This window comes from Raphanus sativus, chromosome 4, assembly GCF_000801105.2.
Source record: "Raphanus sativus cultivar WK10039 chromosome 4, ASM80110v3, whole genome shotgun sequence".
Classification (NCBI taxonomy): Eukaryota; Viridiplantae; Streptophyta; class Magnoliopsida; order Brassicales; family Brassicaceae; genus Raphanus; species Raphanus sativus.
This window is the reverse complement of record NC_079514.1, coordinates 22,436,345-22,457,377: the sequence shown is the minus strand read 5'-3', so window position 1 is coordinate 22,457,377 and position 21,033 is coordinate 22,436,345. Positions and strand designations below refer to the sequence as shown.

General features: G+C 34.0%; 1 protein-coding gene and 1 pseudogene across 15 annotated transcripts; one reads left to right on the top strand and one right to left on the bottom strand.

The window, feature by feature from the left end:
* Positions 1-9,286: 9,286 nt before the first annotated feature.
* Positions 9,287-12,251, bottom strand: LOC108831542 (protein S-acyltransferase 18). 15 transcript variants are annotated; one of them, XR_008945222.1, is made up of 7 exons: positions 11,597-12,251; positions 11,426-11,521; positions 10,721-11,328; positions 10,531-10,611; positions 10,273-10,352; positions 9,874-10,196; positions 9,287-9,592 (listed from the first exon to the last, which is right to left on the bottom strand). XR_008945222.1 is itself a non-coding variant. In XM_057009152.1 (6 exons), exons 3-6 carry the CDS (start codon positions 10,769-10,771, stop codon positions 9,497-9,499), a joined length of 399 nt encoding a protein of 132 aa, XP_056865132.1. In that variant the 5' UTR covers positions 10,772-11,328; positions 11,426-11,524; positions 11,597-12,250; the 3' UTR covers positions 9,287-9,496. The 15 variants fall into 15 exon arrangements, 3 of the variants coding, with proteins under 3 accessions (XP_056865132.1, XP_018460574.1, XP_056865133.1); XR_008945220.1 differs by having other exon boundaries at positions 11,426-11,524; positions 11,741-12,251; XR_008945225.1 differs by having other exon boundaries at positions 11,741-12,251.
* A 6,956-nt stretch (positions 12,252-19,207) lies between these two features.
* Positions 19,208-21,033, top strand: LOC108831546 (LRR repeats and ubiquitin-like domain-containing protein At2g30105; annotated as a pseudogene).

Here is a 21,033-nt window from a genome sequence, read left to right as displayed (position 1 = left end):
TATCTCTATTTTATTTGTAGTTAAACATAATTTTTTTACAAGTTAGTTTCACTTTTAGATATAGTTATATATATGTTTAGACCAAAAGAAAAGATAAGGAGTTTTTGGTCATTTGACATAAAGCTCATCTAGATACAAAAATATAGAATACAAAACGAACATAACTGCATCTAGATACAGTTTCCAGACGCATGATCCAAAATTTCTAGAATCGCGAACGAACAACATCTGATTGATGCATCCAATTACTGCACGCAGAGGCCGCGTCTGGAATTCTCATCCAGCTCACGAAACGAACCGGGCCGTAGACAAAAGGAAAGATCAACACTTTATAAAGTGGTTGAAGAATCATGTATTAACTTAAACTCTTATTCATAAATGATCTGTATTTTAACGTTCACTTTGTTTTTGCAGGTTGATTGTGACGACGATGTAGATTATCCTAAGTGGTTACACGAAGTAATTCAATCTCCACATGTAAAGGTCACCACCTCACAGATGTATTTCACACGAGGCTATACTTTTCACACATATGAGTATGGTAGAGAGCGGGCGACCAGTAACTATGGAATATGTGTGAAAGGGGAAACCGATTTCTACGGTATCTTGACAGAGATTATTGAAGTGGAATTTCCGGGGATATTGAAGCTGAAATGCGTCCTCTTCAAATGTGAATGGTTCGACCCCGTCGTCAACAGAGGTGTTCGGTTTAACAAATTTGGTGTAGTTTGATGTCAATGGTGGACGAAGGTACAACAAATTCTTTATTTGGCATACATGAGTAGAACAAGCTTACTTCTATGTTTTCTTTATTTTTGCAGGTACAACAAATTTGAGCCTTTCATCTTAGCTTCACAAGCAGATCAAGTTAGCTACCTTCCATACCCTCAGATGAGAGAATCGGGAATAAATTGGTTATCCGTGATCAAAGTTACACCTCGAGGACGAATCATTAGTGGAGAAGAACCACCATTGCAAGAAGAACAGATAAATGAAGTCGAGGAACCTGAACAACAAATTGATGACATTCTTCTCATTGATCCGCATAATCATGAGTACGAAGATCTTACCGACGATGGCACAGACGAAGCTGTTGAAGACGACTTTAATGAAAATGATGATGTATCTAGTGATGACGAAAATGTATCCGATTGATGCATTTGTGTTTTAATATGATTGATTTTCAGACTTAATGCATATGATTCGATTATTTTAATCATGAAAAACTATTTAATGTATTGAGATTATAAGAATTTGGGGTTTAAAATGAAAAAAAATATATTGAGGTTTGGGGTTTGGAATGAAAAAAAAAAGATTGAGGTTTGGGGATTGGAATATGAAGAGTAGAAGATAAGAAAGATAGTGTTTGTGGTTTGGGGTTTTTGATTTTAGGCGTTTAGAAAGAAAACCTCGTTAATTCCTCGTAGATTACGACGAAATAACGACGAAACTAAAAAAAAGAGAAAAATGCGGGCCTCGTTAATTCCACGTAAGTCCAAATCGTCGTAAAGACCTCGTCAACTTACGTGGACCCCTAAACCCTAAACCCCAAACCCAAACCCCATCTTTCTTATCTATTTTGTCTAAATCCCAAACTCCAAACCCCATTAATAATTTTATAATTTTCAAAAGATTATATTTTATAATTTTCAAAAGATTATATTTTATAATCTTCAAAAGATTATATTTTTGTTGCAAGATAAAAAATTTAAATAAATAATTTGATTTTGTGTAAGTTTATATTAGAAAGAAGAGATTGATATTAGAAGTTAAAGAATTGTGGTTTTAAAATTTGAGGTTTGGAATGTTAAGAAGATATTGAGGTTAAAAGGAAGATAGGTTTGGAATATATGAAGTAGAATATAAGAAAGATGGGGTTTAGGGTTTGGGGTTTCTGATTTTAGGGGTTTAGAAATTTACCTCGTTAAAAACTCGTAATTTACGTGGTCTTTACGAGGATCAAAAAGACGGGCCTCGCTATTTCGTCGTAAAATTCGGACGGGCCTCGCAATTTCCTCGTAAAGTTACGTGGTCTTTACGAGGAACAGAAAGACGGGCCTCTTAAATTCCTCGTAAAGCTACGAGGAAATTGCGACGCCTCCGTAAGTTTTATATACAACAAACCTCACACTCTCCATTTCGTCCCAAGTTCCTCTCCAATTTCTCTCCAACTCCTCTCCCATTCCTCTCTCCTTCGAAAATGGTAATTTCCTCGCTCCCATAATTAGTTTAGAATATATTAGGTGGTTAGTTTAGGGAATTTAGATAGGTTTACGGATTTTAGGTTCGTTAGTATTGATTATTGTTGATAGATTTTTAATTATTGATGATCATAAACTCAAAACAAAATATTTTTGCAGGTTCGCAAGAACATGCTTACTGCTCACTACAGAGAGATGTTCGGTGAGCCTGGTAGTCAGTTAGACCCGCCAGGTTCTTCTTCAGGTGCCGGCGGTTCCGGTTCTTCGGATCAGGAGTCTGTTCCCGAGACTCAGCACTTCTTCCCTCCGATGGCTCCTCCGATGGCTCCTCCGGTGGCTCCTCCGAAGGCTCCTCCTCAGATCCCTGGCGCTGTTCATTCCGATCTGATGGTGCCACCTACTGTTCCCTTCTCGCAGTACACTGTCGAGGATATTCTCGGTATGCCAGACAGAGCTGGTTTACCAATCGTAGACCCCGACAGACCCGATGGGACTATGTGGTATGTGCATTTTTTAAAAAATTATTTTATAACTTCATTAAATAATTTAAACTTTCATTTTTTTTTCAGGTTTGGGGTTGACAATTGCCTTGCAACGGATGTAACCGAGACGATTAAAGGTTACTTCTCCATGGCGCATCCAAACTGGAAAAGACGCCGATCTACATCAGAAAGACGTGGTTCAAGATTTACGCTGTAAGTAATTCTATTAATTAATTATTTTATATATATATATTTTAAATAACAGATTATTAATATTTTTTTTTTGCAGCAAAAGTATCATTGGTCTATCGGGGTCAGTGAGAGAGTGAGAAAGGCGTTTTACGCGAAGGCGCAAGTTCGCTTGTCGGACACGGTCTGCAACTGGAAGGGTGACTGGATCGTCAAGGGGTACAAGCGTGGCAAACCCGCTGAGCTTGCCACGGATATTTGGGATGGCCTCATCCGTTACTGGAAGGATCCCGACTCCCAGAGAATCGCAGCTATTTGCTCTGCCGCCCGTAACACGGTAGACGAGCACGGTAACGGCCCGATGCAACACTCTACGGGCCAAAAACCCCATGCTAGTGTCTGTTTGGAAATGGTACGTAATTAAATAATTATTTTTTTAATTATTTTTTTAATATAAATATATTTTTAACAATTTTTTTAAATGTTTTTAGGCCAAAGAGTTGGGACGTCTCCCGACTCTTCCGGAACTTTACGAGCGGACCCACAAGAACAAGGGGGCCAGTTTTTAGATGGCAAGTCCGAGCAAATCTACAACGACGTAGTTGCTCGTGTTGAAGAGCGCCAGACTCAGCTGACCCAGCAGTCCGCCGACGGATTACCCGTTACCTTATCCACAACTGAAGTGGATAAGATTTACGAGGAGGTAATTTAACATTTTAGTTTTTTAACTTTTAAATTTAACTATAACAAATATAATTTTTTTTGTTTTTCAGGTTGTCCCTAAGAAAAAGGGATGTACGTTGGGGATCAGTTCTGTCAATGATGTTCCGAGAGCGACATCGTCTTATGCTCAGAGACGGACCGAAGAAGTCACTGAGTTGCGTTCCGAGCTGGGCGCGACCAAAAGCCGTGTGAGTGGACTCGAGGCCTTCATTGACGTTATATCGGCCACAAATCCGGAATGGGAAACTTTGTTGGGGAACATGAAACAACAAAATCCCATTCCAGGCGAGTCATCCGGCACACATGACGAGGCCGATGTTACGAGGAGAAGCGAGGAATTCTACGAGGCGCTGAACGAGCCTTAGTTATTTTTTTCGGTTAATGTATTATAAAATCCAAAACTTATTTATATATAAAATATTTTATTGCATTTGAATTTTATTTAAAATTTATTCATAAAACAAATATTTAAATACTTTTATTAAATTAAATTAATAATTATTAAATTTAAATAATATTTATTAATTCGAAAATTCGCATAATACGAGTTATTTACTTCAGATACTTAACGAGGAATTTACGAGGAATATTGTACGAGGTGTTTACGAGGATCGCTTTTCAAGGAATATACGTGGTCTTTACGAGGGAAATGTTTCAAGGATATTACGTGGAATTTACGAGGATATGTTTTCAAGGAATTTACGTCTAAATAACGATGAAAGCTTTGCGTGATTTCTACGAGAAAAGCCCGCGAGTGATTTACGAGGAAACGGATCGACGATCTTACGACGAAATGTTTACTTCGTCTTTACGACGAAATAAAGGACTCGCTAATTTACGAGGAAATGGCGAGGAATAACGTGTTACGACGGACGATAAATGACGAAACCATTTCCCTCGTAAACTTCCATTTACGAGGAATTAACGAGGAAAATGGCCCTCGTTAAACATCTGTTTTCTTGTAGTGTTGGTACACACGTACTGAGGCCTGAGAGACACCCATTTCAGGTGTATAACTGTATATATGTTTTACATTTTAAGGGTTTTTTCAAAACATTTGAAGGTTATATATGTATGTGAAGAGGGAATCAAAAGAAGATTTGCAATTACAATGAAAACATGAATCCATATTTTGCAATTTTTTTTTGAATTTCATTCGCAACAAAAAGAAGGCGTCCCCACAGACCAAGTTACCAGACGTCCTCAAGGGTACATAATTAATACCGAAAAGGTGCAATGGTTGGAAAGTAACCACCACTTCTTCTATAAAAGGAGGGCAAGTCCCTGCTTTTGCAGGTACGCCAGGGCTTCATCCTACACCCTGAAACACAAAGAAAACCAGAGAAAAAGAGAGAGATGGTCGGATTCAACAATCCAAGACAGAGATGCATTCAAAGGCAGCAAAGAGGCAGTTTTGGTGGGTAATCATGGGGAGGGTTATGAACGACCCTCTGGTGTGTTTTGATTATGGTTTGCCACGCCATGGGCTTCCTCTACATCCTTAATACACACACAAATAGCCAGGAGAGAAGATGGAGGGCCGGAATGCACTTCCAATAATTGAGACAGCCTTAAAGGCAGATGTGTGTAGAAAGACAGTTTCATGGGAACTAAAGTGGAAGTGATGCACGACCCTTGGGTGATGTTTGATCATGGATGAACACACCCTAGGTTTCCTCTAAATCATGGTAACACACGCAATTGGTTAGAATTGAATGGAGAAGGCCGGACTCCACTCCCAAAGGCATGTACAGCCTTGAAGGTGGATGAAAAGCAGAAACTGGTTCCATGGAAGTTTTATGGAAGGGATGCTGGGCACGACCCATGAATGGATCTTATCAATACTGGAGGTATGTGATAAGACTTGATAGAGGGGTGCAATGGAGGAGCATGGCCAGACATGATAAGGGAAGCACAAGATCTAGTAAGATCAAGTATAAGGACCTTCAGGAAAGGGGCATATCATAGTTGAACTAATTCATCCATGTGTGATGGTAATTATATGCTATGCAACAGCTAGTGATTCATGGTGGTTCATGAGTGAACCAGATATATGGTTTGCATTACCAATGGCTTCAGGCCAAGGCAATGAGGTAATGGAATCATATGGTATGATAGTTATCAACCTTGGGTTGGTAAGAGTTACAAAGGATTGGCTGAGAGCCATGAAGAAGAGCAAGACTGATCAGGTTCATTGGGACATGGTTCCATGGCCGGTTAGGTAAGTGTGAAGACTCATCAGTTTTGAGTCATGTGGGGTGGTTGGTTGATTGACTCAGGACCTGGTGGGCATTATTAATCCAATGCTCTGTTGTTTAGATATGGAGGCACTTAACCACGGCTTGGCCGGTTCAGAGGAATCTCTCCATGGTCTTGGTTGGGCAGTTAAGTCGAGATCTGATAGTTCCTGAAAGAATTGTTCAGATCCGACTTTGGAAATCCCTTAATGGGTATTTATCATGAATTATCATGGTTTTTAATTAGTTTTATCTAATTGATTTAAGGATGGTCCCTTATGGCCGGTTTGGCTGATCTTGGCCGAGATCTATAGGATCGAGGCTGGTTCTCGGAATTCTGATTGGACCATTCTCTTAGTTTGGAATTATCATGAATTGTCATGAATTTTAATTAATTTTTGGAGCATGTTTGCTTGAGGTTGATTTTGCAGCTGAAGACTTCCGAAAGGTACTTAGTCTGTGGGGATGGTTGGTTGAATGACTAAGTACCTAAGGGGAGAGTTTATACAGGTATAAGGGATTTGGACGAGTGGACGGGGAGCTAGGCAGAGCTACATCACAGCTCGATCAGCTGGAAGAGAGTAGGGAACCTCAAGTGAAGTGGTTTAGCTCAACTAGCTGGATGAGCTAGCTAAACAACTAAGTCAGCTGATACAATGAGCTATCAAGCTCCGTGGATGTGGCAAAGGTATGATCTAGCAATGTTTCTTAGATCTAGATAGAATGATTAGGGGAATGGAACCTCGGTTATTGTATGACTTGGATTAGGTTCAGGATCAACCTTGGAGCTGGTTGTAGTTGTGTATACTGACCATGGCTAAGGTGATTCGACCTGACAAGTGCTAGATTGGTTTTAGACCAATGGTTAAGTAGATAATATTCCGCTGTGCATAAGTTGAAAGGATCTAAGCTAGGTTTAGGACCAATGGTTAAGGACCCAAAGGTACTTGGTCTGTGGGGATGGCTGGTTGAATAACTAAGTAACCAAGGGAAGGGTTTATGCAGACACAGGAGAGATGGACGAGTAGACGGGGAGCTGGGCGAAGCTGCCTCGCAGCTCGATCAGCTGGACGAGAGTGTATGGAAGCTCAAGTGAAGTGGTCCAGCTCAGCTGAGCTGGACGAGCTAGTTTAACAAGCTGGGGATAGCTGAGGCAATGAGCTAACAAGCTCCGTGGATGTGGCAAAGGTATGATCTAGCAATGTTGCTTAGATCTAGATAGAATGGTTAGGGGAATGGGACCTCAGATTGTATGACTTGGATTAGGTTCAAGATCGACCTCGGAGCTGGTAGTAGTTGCGTATACTGACCATGGCTAAGGTGATTCGACCTGACAAGTGTTAGATTGGTTTTAGACCAATGGTTGATAGATAATATTCCGTTGTGCATAAGTTGAAAGGTTCTAAGCTAGGGATGACTAAGGTAGTCTTAAGCTAAGGTCTAACATAGACTTCGCCCTTAGGCGAAAGTATAGATAAAGCACGAAAAATTGAGAGGTTCGGTCAGGGTATGGACCGAACGACGTGAGGCATCGAGTGCGGCCTAGTCGGTCGGGTTCGGGTCTTACAAATATGATATACACTGGAACTGGTTATCAAATTATCAAAAATAAATACAAATTTAAAACTATTTAAAACATTTTCTGTGGTTTATTAAAAATTTATATAGGATATTAGTAAGATTAATAAAAAGTTAGCTAATTATTAGTTAAGATCTACATATATTCTTTGTCTTGATTATTTATTTTTTACGTAAAACAATTGTATAACTTTTAATTAGAACTGTATATTTTTGTTGTACCAACTGATTTGTAAACCGGTTCTTTATTTATTTTATATTTAGTTTATTATTTTAAGAAAATTTTAAATTTATCATTTATTGTTTGCTGTTTAATTTCTGTTTTTTTTTGAAGGTTTGTTTTGTGATGGGAGAAAATTTTGCTTCATGATTTGAAAGTTAGTTGTAAAGTTATAGAAGGTTTACTTTCTTACAGTTGATGTAATGTTAATTTTACAGTTTCTTATTTTAATTATTTAAGTAATTAGATTTTACTTTGGAAATAATTTTCAATATTAACACTACCATTTGATGTTCGGGCTTTTTTTGTATATTAGGTAGTGTCAAGCATTCCTTTTTGTAAGAGCGAGTCTATTTGCTCAAACATGGTTTTGAATGACCTCTCAAAAACAGGTTTGAGTGATAGACTTCAAACCAATCTTAAAATCTCTCTGTAATCATAAATGGTAGATATATAAGAAAATCATCACTGTTTTTCTTTTTAAATTAGATTTGTTTTTGTTTGGCTATTTAAAAAAAAATTCTGAAGAAAACTCAACTTAAATCTTATTTGACATCTATCATTTCAGTTCTTTGTTTGAGACTATCTCGGTTTCTCTCCTTTATTACTATTCCTCATTTAGAGAATTCAGAGACTGACTTCGTGGCAAAGTCAGCTCTCGCACGGTAAACAATCTCTCCTTACTTTGTTTTTAAGTTATGAATGAAATGTTAGTTCGACAGAAAAAATATTATTAAACAAATTGCATATATGTTTTGTGTGTTTCTGAAAATAATTTTATGAGACAAAAATGGTAAAATAATTTGTGAAACAAAAATGGTTTTAAGAATTTGAGAATTCTGACTGCTACGGTTTGATCCTGCCTTGCAATCTGAGTTGCAAACCCCACAAATTGCATTATTATTATTATTCTCATACTTGCCTCACTTCTTTTTTATTCTAAGACATTTATTTTTGATACTTTGATAGTATTGTGTATAAACTCAATATTCAAATCCGCCTGCTTGATGAAGCGTTTGACCACCACCTTTAACCCTTCCACAGTGCTTCTCTCATTAAATTTTGTTCAGCTTGATAATGGGAATAATAGCAAGCTCCAGCAAATATATGGGGAAGCTCCGCTCCATTGATCAAAGGGGACAGCAAGGAGCCAAATCACAGAAAAGATACATTGTTCTAGGAAATTTTGGGACTTCAACCAATTCTTAGGCAGCTTTACGGTTGAAACAGCTTCAACCTGCACATAAGGTTCTGTAAGCATAATGCTTCATAATGCTTCTTATTCTAAGATGGGTTGGTCGCTTGGTCAGTTGATGACTTGATGCACAGATGAGAAAATGTATAATTTATTACTTTTGGATAATTTTTGTTTGTTAAAATGAAAACATTTTAATATATTTTTCTTCCTTGATTGCTATGTGATCATTTTTATTGTTCTTGCATGTAGTACTTATTATTCGTGTTTTGCAGTAATACTAATTAATTCATATCATGGAAACGGTGGAAGAGGTGGCACCAATCACTCCAGACACAAAGTCTCAGATTCTTAAAGTCCTTCCAAGAACTTCAACTTCACCAGATACGACAAAAAGATGATACAGAGATTCTACTGAATCTAACCCTCAAACAAAAGAGATAAACCTAATATTTACCAAATACTTGTTAACGGCCACGTCTACTCTTCCGATTTATCTTGAATGTTTACGACATACAGTATTAGACTACAAAGAAAAAGGAAGGTAGCTGTAACTTCTAATCTTCATTCAATGAAAATGTAGGCAATCAGGTTATGTAAGGTTAATTCAAAACATTCCGCCTACTGGTTATGAACCCACCCGCTCTGTCAATGGCAATAGGATACATCTCTTATCTGATCCATACTTTGCCTTGTTGTCCTCTTTTTCCTTGAGGTTTCATATAGTGGAGACCTAACTCCGTACTTCTCTCCAGTGTTTTCCACATCTACATAATCAGAATCATTAACACATCTCAGTATTTGCAGATAGAAATCTTTCATATAAGCTTATGTTGTATACTGGACCATATATGATGTGTCACTTCTACAATCTCAGGTTCCATGTCACAACTTTGTCCTTTGGCCACAAATATGAAATATAAATAAGCAAAGGAATGATTTGGACAATTAGTTCTTTTCACATACAGAGGCAAAAACATATTCTCTCCCACGGAAAAAGTTTACAGCTTAAGATCAAAAGGGACGGGTTGTACTGCAAGGATCCTACCTGAGAAGTATGACCCGCATGACCCATCCTCTAAATCTTTAACAACTGCAACCAATAAAATTTAGCATAGGGCCCAAAACAATTCTAGAACACCCATAAAAAAAATTGAGTGATTGCATTGAGTGTAGTCGCGATCTGCTAACACAGATAACACAACGCATTAAACACTATGCACTCTTCCGCAGAGGTCTGCATTCATCGATATATCAGCTTAAGGTGATCAGCTTCCATAGGTCTATGCTTCCATAGAAACCTGGTTTCTTGTTGATCAGCATTGAAGAAGTTGAACGCCCATCCCCTTCTATCTTTATGGATGTTAGTCTCTGCTGTTTCTACTGATAACAATATATTATCTTTAAGTAGAAAAGATGTATACTGATAAAGAGTTTATGTATTCACCTCATTTGCTTTCTTGTACATAAACTTTGAGATCAACGTTTGTCTTGGTCTTTCAGGCGAATCGAAAACGGAGCTTTCATCTGAAGATAAATCTAACTCATCAAAATGGTCCATTACTGTAAACTGATTCTCCTCCCTCATTGCTAATGTATAGTCATATGTTCTCATCCCCTTCAAGTCTCTTACCACGTGTTAAAGAAAAAAAACTAAAGCAGAGTAGTTCCGCTAGCTTTATGGCTAGGAGACTGTAAGAGTTACCTTTCTGATGAGAACGACATGGAAGAGGAAAAGCTGCCCCATGGTTGCTGAAGCATAGGCCATTAACAAAACCAATGTAACCTGTAAGAACACAAAAAATTACAAACTTCATAAGCAAAGAGAAGCTGCATCAGATTTTATGAGATAAGCAAGTGTGATGAGTAGCAAAAGCATATCTAGGGAACTTTACATAAGACTTCACATCAATTTGGTTTCCATCCCTTTCTTGTCCACAAAACATCTGACGGTTATGTCAATTGTTGTTCCACTTCCACCTTCTATCATTAGCTGTTGTAACAAATCCAGTCGATCTCGTGACTTGAATGATCTATAGGTTTCTGGCAATACACATCATGAGTAAGACAAACCATTAGAAGTATGAAAATGGTATATTTCTTTTTCTCAGCGTAGTTACTGAGCCACTGATTATAAAAAAAAAAATCATAAGAGAAAATTTATGGGTAAACAAACAAATAGGAAAACAGTTTTGAATTCAGGTGTTGAACCACCAAACCCCTTACCCTTAAATTTTGATCAAATCATTCAACACTCGTTACAGGTCCTGCAATGCTTACTACTGCGTTTAACATAAACTAAACACAAAGAAACTGCCTAAAGAAATCCTAACTTAAGATATGGTGTAAAAGTGGTTCTGAAAAAGGCAAATCTCTAAATCACAAAGTGAATAATAAGAAATATCATCTTCCTCCTCTTTAAGATATGGTGTAACAGCATTATCTTTCATGGCAAGTGGACACGGGCCTGATAAAACTCCTCAAAATCTTCCTCTATAACCACCTGAAAAAACCTCACAAAAACTTGGATCAAAACAACTTTGAGCACAAATAACTACGCGTATTCTATTCGTTGGAAGAGAACAAAAAAAAAACCAAACCTTAACATCCATTTTTCTTCCGCTCAAGTTTCTCCTTTGTGAGGATCTTCTTCTCTGCTTCTGTCAATTTAAGATAGCTGAGGATCTTCTTCTCTGCTTCTGTCAATTTAATATGGCAAACATTAGATTCTCCGGCTCAACAATTCAAAATGCGGCTATAATCACCCATACCATTGTTTAAAGTAGAAGACGATAAGATTTGGGAAAATTATGGAACATCACTTGCTGAGAATCAATGATCGGATCTTCATAACACTGAAGTACCCATTATTTAACCAGCTAGAAAATCACAACCTTGTCGGAACATATAGTTACCCATATTTTCTGGCCTGTGTCGACGTGAACTTGGAAAATTCCTCGAACTGATCTGATGATTCTCCAGAAAATTATTTGAGATAAGATCGGAGACAGCTTGTCCAGATCTCTTAGAGGCTCATGAACGTGGATCTAAGCACAGTCTTGTTCTTCTTACCATGGACAAATGACTCGAAGAAGCCTTTACCGATCACAACATCGTTTTCTTTGGGAGGTCTTCTAGACCGTGATATCGGTGTCGTCCTAGTTGAATCCAACTTTTTGTTCGGGTTTTGTAAACCGTGATGGAGGTAATCTGGGAGATTTGCGTTGTTGAACTGATTTGATGACGGTTGGAAGTTGAATTAAAACAGAGGCTTCATAAGGATTAAAGCTGAGGGAATCAGAAGAGTTTTATGGCAGTTCAAAGTTCCTGTAAAGGATGGAGCTTTATGACTCAAGAGGGGATAATAGGAAGAGGAAGGTGAAAGGATTACTGGATGTGGGCTTAAGCTGCGGAACAAAGAGCCAAAATCAGGCGAAGCACAAAACAAATTAAATCGATGATGACATGGATGGATGCTGCACTCTTAGTGGCTGATTTTCCAATCTGATGTGGACAACTTAAGAGAGCTTTAGACCATCTTTATCACTGGGACTTCTTAGCGAGTCCTTAGAATTTTTTATTAATATTTGTAGTTTAGGACATTGTTATGGAACTTTAATAAAATTTGTGATTATTGGTGGGACTTTTGGTTGGTCCTTAGGTTTAAAAATTCCAAAACAAAACATATAACTGCACTGAGGAAATCTGCAGGTGTTTTGCTGTGGCCACACTTCTTCTTCCGGCAGTTCACAGCCCTCGGGTGTAGACAAGCGTAACACCTTAACCAAAGATATTATGAGACACAAAGGTATTCAAGAACACATAAAAGAAACCATTCCATTCACAATAAAAGAATTGTATATGATCAAGCTTATATTAAGATTGGTAGATGAGAATTTATGTTAACGCTAATGAAAGTTCAAACCAACTATACAAAAAATAAGTATAGATCCATAAAGATAATGAGTACAACAATAGAAACTCCCCAATTACTTTAACACTAAACTACACATGGCATCACATTAAGAGTAAGACAACAATGAAGAAAAAATTCAATATGCAGAACAAGATGCAGAGTCGAGATTGATTATCCAATATGCAGAGTCAAGCCCTCTTATGGATAAGCATCTCAGGACGAAGCAAACCAAGACCAACCCTATTCTTACTTCTTCTTTGTCTAAAGGTAAGCTGATGAAAACTTCCATGTTTACAAACAATACAAAACTTTTATAGTTTGAAAATATGAATGCTTCCTGATGTCGTATGGAACAGAAGTGAGTAGTCTTGATCGCCAAGCTGTGAACATGAATCCAGAAGAAGAAGATTTGATCTGTAGAATGCATAAGCTTATTGGTGACAGAACAAGATGCAAAATCGAGTCCTGAGAGGCTTATCCAAAACAGAGCAAAACAACAAATCAATAAGAGAGATCACAACTACAAAAAGGATAAAAAGACAACAGCAAACAGAGTTACACAGCAAAAATCTAGAAAATAATGGAAAAAATCGAGAAATCGTGGACACAAACCCAACCGGCGAGATTGATTACAAAACTTGTCTGATCATACACAAGATCCGCTTATACACAGAAACAAAAAAAAAAACAGTAGATCAGGACATAAAGGGTAATCGAATAGATATATGGGAATATGATCGTACCTTCAAACCCATGATGTTTAGAGGTTGAGGTAAGTAGCGAAAAACAAAATCAGTGTGTGACAGAGAAGACGAGAACTGCGCGTGTGACGGAGAAACGAGAATTCTCGAGAAAATTTAAGCATGTGTATCCAGAAAGAGAGAGAGAGAGAGGCACAAACAGTATCAACTATAAAGGAAGAAGAATCTGATTAATCTGAATCAAAAGAATTTAACTTGGAAGCAGAATCAAAAATCAAAAGAACTCAGACTTCGTAGAAAGAGAGAGAGACATCGAGAGAGATCCGTGAGAGAGAGAGACACGTGTTCACTAAGAGAGAGAGACACGTGCTTCCAAGGACGCGTTAAGAAAAGTTCTTATTTAGTTAACGTCCTTCTATTTTTCCTATTTTTTTGATTTATTTTTTGTCCATTTAATGCTAAGATACGTGTATTTTATAACCGATAAAGATGGTCTTATATGCTCATTTTAGTATAGTTTTGATTTTCAAGAGATTTTTTATTCATAACACTACGCTTAGATTTTTAATGTTATTTCTTTATTCAGATAAAACTATGCACCACTTGGTAAATTAATTACACATTTGGGGCATCAGGTGTTTTTCAAATCATCTCCTCCCAAACACAATGATAATAAAAAGAAAATAAACATAGAAAAATATTCTAAAAAGTTAGCATGGGACATCACTATTTTATTCTATAATGTATTTACTAAACTTATATTGTCAATATACATCAAAAATCATTCAACTCAAACTTTGACAATAAAAGTGCAATTGATCATTATATTTGTGAAACATATACTAACACCTCATATGTCCATAAATTAAACTCCATAAGAAAATAAAACTCAACATTACATTTTAAGTTTTTTTTGTCAAAGATTTTAAGTTAAATAACCAAATTAAACTGTGCCGTGATAGTATTGTCACTTTTTCGCAAGTGTTGGAAATACGTTTAGAGCATCTCTAATGTATACTTCTATATTTTTCTCTAAAATAGAGATTTCTATTATAGAGGTGGATTTGCTACATTGTATAACTCTATAGTAGAGGTCTTCTATTTTAGAGGAAAATATAGAAGGATATTACTTTTTTTGCTTCTATATTTAGAGATGAAATAAGCAATTCTCCATATTTTTCTCTATAAATAAAAGAACTCTATTACAGAGGCATGAATTGGAGCATTCCACCTTTATAATAGAGTTTTACTATTTTAAAAGAAAATATATAGATAAATATAGAAGTGGGTTGGAGATGGTAAAAATATATTATAATTTAATAGTTAAGCACACAATGAGTTATCAGTAATAATAACATTTTTACCTTCCGACCAAAATAATAAAACATCTTAAATATTACTATTTTATATTTTCGACTAAAATAGTAATTTATAGCGTTTTTAAAAATTATAAATGTAAATATAAAATAAATTAAGTTTTAAATACACAAACCTAGTCTATCTATACTATTATTTGCGAAGTGATTTTTCGCAACGGAGCTCTCACGTTAAAAGTTAGGGTGGTTAATATCGATTATACCCTTAATGAATTAATATATTTATTTATTATATTTAAATTAACTAATGAATTGATTATATTAAATTATCCAAAAAAAACAACTATGTATGATGGTATTAGTTTATTTAATATTACTTAATCATGTTTGATGTTATCCAATGATTATCATCACTTATTTTTTCTAAGTTTATCATTAACTTTTATTTTTTCGCAACAGAGCTCTCACGTTAAAAGTTAGGGTGGTTAATATCGATTATACCCTTAATAAATTAATATATTTATTTATTATATTTAAATTAACTAATGAATTGATTATATTAAATTATTCAAAAAAAAACAACTACGTATAATGGTATTAGTTTATTTAATATTACTTAATCATGTTTGATGTTATCCGATGATTATCATCACTTATTTTTTCTAAGTTTATCATTAACTTTTATTTTTATTTTACTTAGTTGCGTCTTGGTAGTTAAAGAAATAATTTTATTCATAGAAAAAAAATAAAAACAGAAAAGGAAAAGATTGGAGATAATGAAAATAACTAACAACTTATAATAATTAATTATAATGATTGATATTTCTAATTTATAATTCATATATAACTATTTATAAAACTATAATGCTCACATGTGCAGGAAAAACATCTAGAAGTAAATATGGAACATAATATAAATATGTACGGGTTTTAGTGGTTATTTTCCAGTTTTATTGGGCTTTTAAATATTGAGTTTCACAAAATTCAAACCATATTTATCTTGTATCACCGGATTTACCGGTTCAACCGCGGATATGGGTCGGATTTCAAAACACTACTTTAAAATTACCTAATGGTGTTTGATATTATTTGATGATGATTATTATCATCATCTATTTTATTTTATAAGGAAATAGATTAAAATAATAAGATAAGTCTGTGAATATATTTATTTATTAAACAAAAGAGATATTTGTAATTATTATCTCAATTACTTTATCTTTTAGTTTTTTTTTCTAAGTAATTATTAATTATTATTTTTATTTACTTACTTTTATCATTTTAGTATTGTTTTTGATGTTTTCATAATTTCATACATATTAATAGTTTACAAAAGAAATTTACAGAAGCAACGAGAGTTAAAAATACGAAAAATTACTTTTATATTTTATTTTATTACATGTTTGATTTGCAATCATTCTCATATATAGTTTTATACATTTCGCTGATGTTTAAGAAACAATAATGAAACTGAATAAGGAATCAGAAAATGTTAAAGAAAATAAAAAATAAATAAAAACATAAAAAATAATTATAATGATGATCATTATATGTATAATGCATATATATAAATATTGATAAAATATCATTAGAAACCATGCAGTTTTTAAAAAGAAACTAGATTTTTGACCCGCGGTTACGTTTCTTTTTCATATTTGTTCGTAAAATAGACAAAATTATTATGATTAAAAAATATTTGATTATAGATTTGGTTTTTGGATTTGTGTTACTATTATTGGGATCGATTTTATCGATTTCATATCACCATTCTATATGTTGATAACTAAAATTTAGTGAAATGAATATATAATCTATTCTATTAATTTAGGCTTTATAACCCTTTGTTAATATACTTGATATAAATTAATAGTGATTTAAATTATTTTAGTTTCTTGAAAGTGTCGATAAATTAGTTTTGTAGACAATTACTAAGGTGATTCAGTCGGATTGCTACCAAAACCGTTGAACTGAATAGTTAGATTGTTTGGATAATTGAGATTATATTAAATATAAAAAAGTATACGATATTATTTAAGAGTGAGAATACCTATCTATTTATATCTGTATTATTTTTTGCAAAGTTATTTTTAGTCTCTTTGTTCTCATGTTAAAAGTTCAAACATTTAAAGTTGATTTTACCCTTAGTGGAATTTCTTAGAAATTTTAAAGTGACTTTACCATATTTTTTGATTAAAGTGATAAAAAGTATATGTTCGTATACCAACTTATAGTTTTTATCAATTCAATCTAAATTAATAGATTTAGATATTGTTGTCATTTTCAAGTGATTTTACCAATTTTTTTTCGGAAATTTTAAATCTAATTTTTTTGGAAATTTTAAATTAATTTTACCAAATTTTAAAGTAATAGATTTAGATATAAGCTGTAGAAGTTGAAAAAATACCAAATTTTAAAGTAATAGATTTAGATATAAGCTGTAGAAATTGAAAAAAATTCATATTTTGTAATATATGTTCTGTATGATTATTTCTTATTATAAATTTATTTTACTAAACTCGAAAAATATATTAGTATGTAATAAGATTCATAACAAAGTAACATCTAAAAATTAATAATGTCTTATAAAACACAATATATAACAATAAATATAAATTTAAAATATTACTGTAATATCAAAATTACATTTATGAAAATAAAAATTGTCCGTACGAACATATAATTTTTTACTTTAAAGTGATTTTACCCTAAATTTCGAAAATTCTCATATATATACTTTTAGTTTTCTCATGAATATGCAAGATATAAATTTTTCTAAATATAAGAATATCAAATTTTTATAATTGTAAACTGATTTTAACTATATGAGTATGTAATGTTTCTGACAAAAAAAAACTGATTTTAACTAATATTTATATAGCAGTTTTATTTATGGACAGAATTTCGGTAGTGTTGGGCAAAAATCTGAACCCAAAGAATGAACCGAATCCAATTGGAAAAAATAGTATTGAATCTAAACCAACAATGGTTAAATATACAAACAGGTTCAAAATCTTGGTATCTAAATAAACGGGACCAAACTCAATACGAACCAAAATATTTTGGATATCTGAATATACCCGAATCAGATTTATATATCTGAATATTTTATCTATTTCTATACTTAATATTCAAAAAAATATAGGAAATGTATAAAATATTTTGAATATATCTAAAATATTTTAAAATATATACGAATAGTCAAAGTAAATATCCAAATAGCTAAACAATACTCAAACCCCCCAAAATACTTAAAATATCTATTGATTCTCCATTCAAATATTCAAGTCAAATCAAATTTTATGTTAAGTTTAGGTATTTTGGCATAAATTATTCAAATTTATATGTTATATATTATTTTGTTTTTAGATTTTGCGAAATTTAATTTATATCTGAATTCTAAAAATTTAAGATAATTTAAATGAGTTATCCACGCCTGAACAAAACCCAAACTTAAAATTTTAAATACCCGAACAGAGATAAAATCTTTAACACCGAAAACTCTAAACCCAAATACATCCGAACAAAATTCGAATGGGTACCCGAACACCTACTCTTATTCGGTGAATGTGGTATATAAAATGTAATAATACATATAACCTACCTATGCTATAGAAAAAAAAATATGAAAGTAGTCAACATAACATGTCTTCCTGTTTTAAATTATTTTTTTAGGTATATGTTTCTATAAATAAATGTATCAAATAGTAAACCACAAATAAATAATGAAAGTCTTAAACGATTCATGGTGATATTTATGGTATAGTTCTACGACAGGTTGAAGTTGTTTTGATTTTTTTTATAAAAAAAAAAAGATTGTTTTGATTTAGTACGTAATGGGTTAATATAAATCTGTTAGCCTATTAGGAAAAATATAATACTTAAAAGTGATATATTGTGTAACTGAATTGTAGGAGATATTATATTTATTCCTAAGGAAATGTTAATAGGTCCAAAACTAAATGACAACATTTATAAGTAGATAAAAAATAGGACTTTATTTGAATAGATTAGATTTAATTATAGATTTAAAAAGTATGTTTAAGTTGCTAACAAAAAATTATTAATTAATAATCATTTACTGGTTTTGATAATTATAAACTATGTTTTGATAAGTATAACTGAAGATCTTGATAGTTGATGAAAAAAATAAAATTAAAAAAATACAACAAAATTTGAATATAATGAGATTTCTATAATATTTACATATTTCTATTTATACAATAATATATATATATATATATATATATATATATATATATATATAGTGAATGACTGCATTATATAGAAAGAATTGATGTTAAATTTAATATTGAGTTTATAGGTATATGGCAATATTTAATTTGCTGGTTTTTAAATTAATAATACATTTATTAATAAATATTAGTTAGATAATTATGCCCGAATGGCGGGCCAAACACCTAGTTTAATCTAAAAGGTGAAGCAAATCGAAGCTCCAACAATGGCGGAATCCACCATCAAGCTCACGATCAAATTCGGAGGAAGATCCATACCACTTTCGGTATCACCTGACGCTACAACCAAAGACCTCAAGTCTCTTCTTCAACCCATCACCAATGTTCTTCATCTTCAAAGGTTTCTCCTTTTTTTTTTCAATCTCAAATCTTTTTATTTAGCTAAATCCTCGTGATGGGTCTTACTCAAAATCCAAACTTTTTTCGTTTCCTGAAATTCAAAGGTAAGGTCTTGGTAGAGACTTCGACTCTGAAGCAATCTTTGGTGGGAGATGGTGCCAAGATCATGTTAATGGCTTCTCAAGGTCTTCATCAAGGGGTCAGTTTTCTTAATTTTTTGATTCAATCATTAAAGTTTTCTCATTTAAATCTAATTTAGGTTTATGTGTTCAAAAATTGAACAGGAAGGACCAGTGCTTAAGGAAGCTAGTACAAGGCCAATATCTAGAACTACTGTAGATCAGACAAAACCTGGTCTTCACGTAGACAAGAACCGTACTGACCGGTGGAAATCTACAGGAGTTATTGCCTTAGCTTAAGCTAATTTGAAGGTAATGTACATGCTTTAGTTTTAGACATTGTGGTTTTTGGTTTGGTGTTGAAGTTTTGTTTTGTTGTTGGTAAAGGAAATACCTGAAGAAGTGTGGGAATGTGGATCTGCAGCTAGAGTGCTTCACATTCGTGAGAACTTCATTCGAGAAGTACCTGCTCGAATCAGCTCTTTTGTCCCTATACAAGTAAGAACGGTTGCTATCTTATGTTTCAACTTCTTCTGTTTGGTGAAGGTTTTAGATATGAGTGTGTCTTTTCTTTTGTAGGAACTGTTTCTTCAAGGGAATGGTTTGTGTGATGAATCAATTCAATGGGAAGGGATAGCATCTCTAAAGTGTCTGATGCTTCTCTCCCTTAGCCATAACAAGTGAATCTCTTATGCTTTGAATGTTAGATAGTGACTTTTTGTTTCTGGAAACACAGCATTTTCATAGAAGTTCTTGTTTGTTGTGTGTTTGCAGTCTAACTGTTGTGCCATCAGAAGTGGGTTCACTGACGTCACTTAGACAGCTTGATGTGACCAACAACAGGTTGACAAGGCTACCTAATGAGATAGGACTTCTTACGCAGCTCGAGATCTTGAAAGCCAACAATAACAGGATAACTAGCCTTCCTGAGAGTATTGGAGACTGTTCCTTCCTCATGGAGGTAAACAAACAGCTTTACTTTGGTTAAGATCCTTTAGAGTTAGGTTTTTTTTTGGCAAATAACGTTCAAAATTGGGAAGTTTCAGGTTGATCTTTCGGCGAATATGATATCAGAACTGCCCGAGACAGTCAAAAAACTGCGTAAACTAAAGGTAAACCGAAGTCACCTTCTTATATACTCTTGTTGTCACATGGGAGGGCTTTTAAGAAGACTTAGTTGTGTGTTCAGACGCTGGAGCTCAACAACACGAGGTTAACGACTCTACCATCTGTTTTATTCAAGATGTGTTTGCTGCTGTCAACATTAGGACTCCACAACACAGAGATAACAGTTGAATCTCTCCGCCAGGTTTGTTTGTTTGTTTTTAGTTCATTTTACACATGCAGACTCTCGCTGTTCATGTATTTCTATGGTTTGGATTGTTGTTGCAGTTGGAAGGATGGGGTGAGTTTGATGAAAGACGACGTACGAAGCATCAGAAGCAGATTGATTTTAGGGTTGTCGGGTCTGGCCAATTCGATGAAGGCGCTGATAAATCTTGGTGAACTGTTTTTTTGACTCGAGAGTCATGAATGAATGAATCATCATCACAAACTCTTGCAT

Excerpts from the sequence above, each read along its gene's own strand:
- LOC108831542 (XM_018605072.2), bottom strand. The coding sequence starts at position 10,771 with ATGTTTTGTGGACAAGAAAGGGATGGAAACCAAATTGATGTGAAGTCT. Across the intron at positions 10,612-10,720 it reads AAATTGATGTGAAGTCTTAT|GTTACATTGGTTTTGTTAAT; the intron begins GTAAAGTTCCCT and ends GTGTTCTTACAG. Across the intron at positions 10,444-10,530 it reads ATGTCGTTCTCATCAGAAAG|GGGATGAGAACATATGACTA; the intron begins GTAACTCTTACA and ends AGAGACTTGAAG.